Source organism: Arachis hypogaea, chromosome 16, assembly GCF_003086295.3.
Source record: "Arachis hypogaea cultivar Tifrunner chromosome 16, arahy.Tifrunner.gnm2.J5K5, whole genome shotgun sequence".
Classification (NCBI taxonomy): domain Eukaryota; kingdom Viridiplantae; phylum Streptophyta; class Magnoliopsida; order Fabales; family Fabaceae; genus Arachis; species Arachis hypogaea.
In genome coordinates, this window is record NC_092051.1 from 134,862,798 (window position 1) to 134,865,963 (window position 3,166).

Consider the following 3,166-nt stretch of genomic DNA (forward strand, 5'->3'; position numbering starts at 1 on the left):
ATAATTATATTAAAAAGAAAAAATAAAAACACAATTAAAAAAAAAAGATGATGCAAACAAATAAAGAAAAAAATTGAAGTGGTCATGAAAAATAATTTAAAAAAAATGAAAATGCATCGGTGTAAAGCGCGAGTATAAAAATAAAGTGTGCATATATTTTTCTTTCTTAATGTCACTTTTATTTAGTAAACTAAAATAAAATAGTGAAATTTTAACTTGTTTTTAAGAAAATTAAAAAATAAAAAATATTTTCATAAATCAAATAGTTCCTAACCTTCTTCGCTTTTTATTTTTAATATGGTGCATCGTTATGGAGAACATAGGTGCTTTACCTGTATGTAGTGTCAGAGAAGCTGAAATCGGACCGAGGGAGTTGAAGGTAGGAACTCGGACGGTCCGATTAGAGGGAGCAACTCAGACCATCCGATTTGTGATGTCCTAGCCACGTGGCGCGCGTTCGTTGTCCCCCAGGACGGTGCCCCCTTATACCAACATGCTTCCTGGAACCCAACTCATTCCCTCCGAGTCTTTTTCATAGAACCCAACCAGCAATCCCTTTCCTCTCTTCTTCTTCTTCAGCCTCCAAACCCCATTGTTCTTCATGCAAATTTGAAGAAAAAATTCACAATATCAAAGAAACAAAAATATAAAGATGTTGATCATCTTGAATTTCATATTATACATTATCTTAGCCATCCTGATTAGGTAAGTTTAGTTTTTAATTTTTTTTATATTTTAGATTTATTATTATTATTGTTAAAAATTTAGGGATATATATTTAAATGAAGTAAATATTATATGTTATAGAGTTAATGTTATTATTGTTAGAAAGTGAATTTAGGAACATATAGGTTAAGATTGTGATTATCATTAGAACTTAAGAATTTATTGTTGAGTCTATATATGTGTATATGTACAGTTGTAGTTGATTAGTAAACTTTTTAATTAATGATAATATTTAAATTGATGTAATCTCATAAATTAGTAAAAATAATATATGTTTAGAATTTTTTGTAATAATTTTAAAAATTATAATTAATTATTACGTTTAAGTTGAATAATTTTTGAAAATGGTTTGAAAAATTTTGAGTAAATTAGACAGAATTTTTTGTAATAAATTTTTGTTTGTTGTTAGATTTTTAATTGAAATAAATATGTTAGTGTAGCTGAAGGCTTAAAATCGGACCGGACCGGCCGGTTCGATCAAGAAATCAGTAAATCGGACTCGAAATCGGTCCGGTCCGATGATGTGACCGCATAAGACAACGAACAATTCAAACTCAGAGTGAACCGGTCAAAGCCGGTCAAACTCAGTAAGATCGATTTGACCGAACCGTCTGAGTTTCAAAATTTCTCAAAATGTGGAAGATGGGGTTCGAACCCCTCTTCAAGGAGAAAAATGATACTCACAACCACCAGACTGTTAAATTTGTTATTAATATATATATATATATATCTTTCAGCAAATAATTTATTTCTATTTAATTTAGTTTAATTTTAGTTATAAACTCATTCATTCTTAAATTAATTATATTTTTTGTTAACAATAATTATAGACTCACTTATTTTATTTATAATTATATAATATCTATTAATATTATTTTTCAATAATTATTTTTTTGTTTGAATTGGATTCAGTAAAATTATATATCAAAGCTTTGCGATTTGAATTATTATGTCTTGTTTAGTTAATTGTGAAAATTATTTAAATTATATATCATAGATAGTTATTATCTTTTAGTAGTAAATTAGTCATTGTTAATGATTTGACTAATAATCTGATATGTTTTTGTAGAGTTTACGGTATCTGATATGTGATCACCCACTCCCTCCGAATCGGTACAATGATAGGGTTGAAGAGCATTTACGGTTTATTGGTTTCTTGCATGTTTCCCAAATTAGAGTAGTTCAATGTCAGAAAGCACTGGTAAATGCACTAGTCGAAAGGTGGCACCCAAACACACATACCTTTCACCTTCGTGTTGGTGAATGTGCTGTGACACTGGAAGATGTTGCTGTTATCTTTGGTCTTCCAACAGACGTTCTTCCAGTCACATGGATGATTATGAGTAGTTTTGAAGCCTTAGAGGCAGAGTGTTTACAGCAATTTGGGGTTGCACCGAAGAAGTCTGACTGTAGAGCAAGCTGCATAAAACTGACCTGGCTTCGAGATCTAAAAGAAAGATTACAGTTGGTTGACGAAACCAGCATGCAGAGGTACGTGAAGTGCCACATTATGTTATTATTTGATACAGTCTTGTTTGGGACAAGTCTGGGGCATCTGTGAACTGGAAGTTCCTGCCTTTGCTTCGTGATTTTGGCAGTATCGGACAGTACAGTTTGGGATCTGCATGCCTGGCACACCTGTACAGATCATTATGCAGGGCATCTCGTTTTGACTGCAAGAAAATCGATGGTCCGCTAGAACTTCTGCTAACCTAGGCTTGGATCCGTCTCCCATATCTAGCGCCATTTCCTCGGGATCCCTACAGTTTTTCGCTTGCAAACAGGTAACATTATATTACAGTTACGTTCTATATTTGTTTGCGAGAGCATTTGCAACAGTGCCATCACCTTGGTCTTTGTCTCCATCAAGACCAACAATTTCGTAATTGCTTTCAAACTCTTCCTCACTGTCGCTGTTGTAATCTTCCCGTTCAATATTTTGATCGGCTTCAGACGGTTCGAATTCAACATACACCTCAATGAATGATATCTGACCGCGACTTTCAATGTACATTGAAAACATCTCTTACATACTCGCTTCATTCGTTACATATTTCGTCTGAAATTGAACGAATCCATCACCAAATACAGGTATGGGATACCTATATAAAATATATGATATTCTTCTAGACAATCCAGATTCTATCTTCTCACAAATCACACCTTTTAGTTCCTCGAATGACATTGTGAATGAAATAACAATATCTAACGGATTTTCACAAATAAATTTCACTCCTTCAACTGTTTCTAACAAAATCTGATCGAAATAATATACTTTCAGTAAGACTTTGTCATCCATTTTTCTCACTCATATGAATAAACATCACACTCTCATTATTTTCCTTCGTTTGAAAGAAGAGAGAAAGATAGATGGAGGTGCTGAGGGAAGAAGACGATGAACTGAAGAAATACTCTTATCAGTACAATACGAGTTACCCAC

The 3,166-nt window shown here is 32.8% G+C and overlaps 1 protein-coding gene across 1 annotated transcript; it reads left to right on the forward strand.

Moving 5' to 3' along the window:
• The first annotated feature begins 310 nt into the window (after nucleotides 1-310).
• LOC112757620 (serine/threonine-protein phosphatase 7 long form homolog) lies at nucleotides 311-2,442 on the forward strand. Its single transcript, XM_025806176.1, has 3 exons — nucleotides 311-379; nucleotides 1,796-2,217; nucleotides 2,325-2,442. Exons 1-3 carry the CDS (start codon nucleotides 311-313, stop codon nucleotides 2,440-2,442), a joined length of 609 nt encoding a protein of 202 aa, XP_025661961.1.
• The last annotated feature ends 724 nt before the right edge of the window (nucleotides 2,443-3,166 follow it).

What these genes read in the sequence shown, in the direction of transcription:
- LOC112757620 (XM_025806176.1), top strand. Translation starts at nt 311, where the DNA reads ATGGAGAACATAGGTGCTTTACCTGTATGTAGTGTCAGAGAAGCTGAA. An exon ending in TCGGACCGAGGGAGTTGAAG is followed by an intron (nt 380 to 1,795) that starts GTAGGAACTCGG and finishes ATGTTTTTGTAG; the next exon opens with AGTTTACGGTATCTGATATG. An exon ending in GACGAAACCAGCATGCAGAG is followed by an intron (nt 2,218 to 2,324) that starts GTACGTGAAGTG and finishes TGATTTTGGCAG; the next exon opens with TATCGGACAGTACAGTTTGG.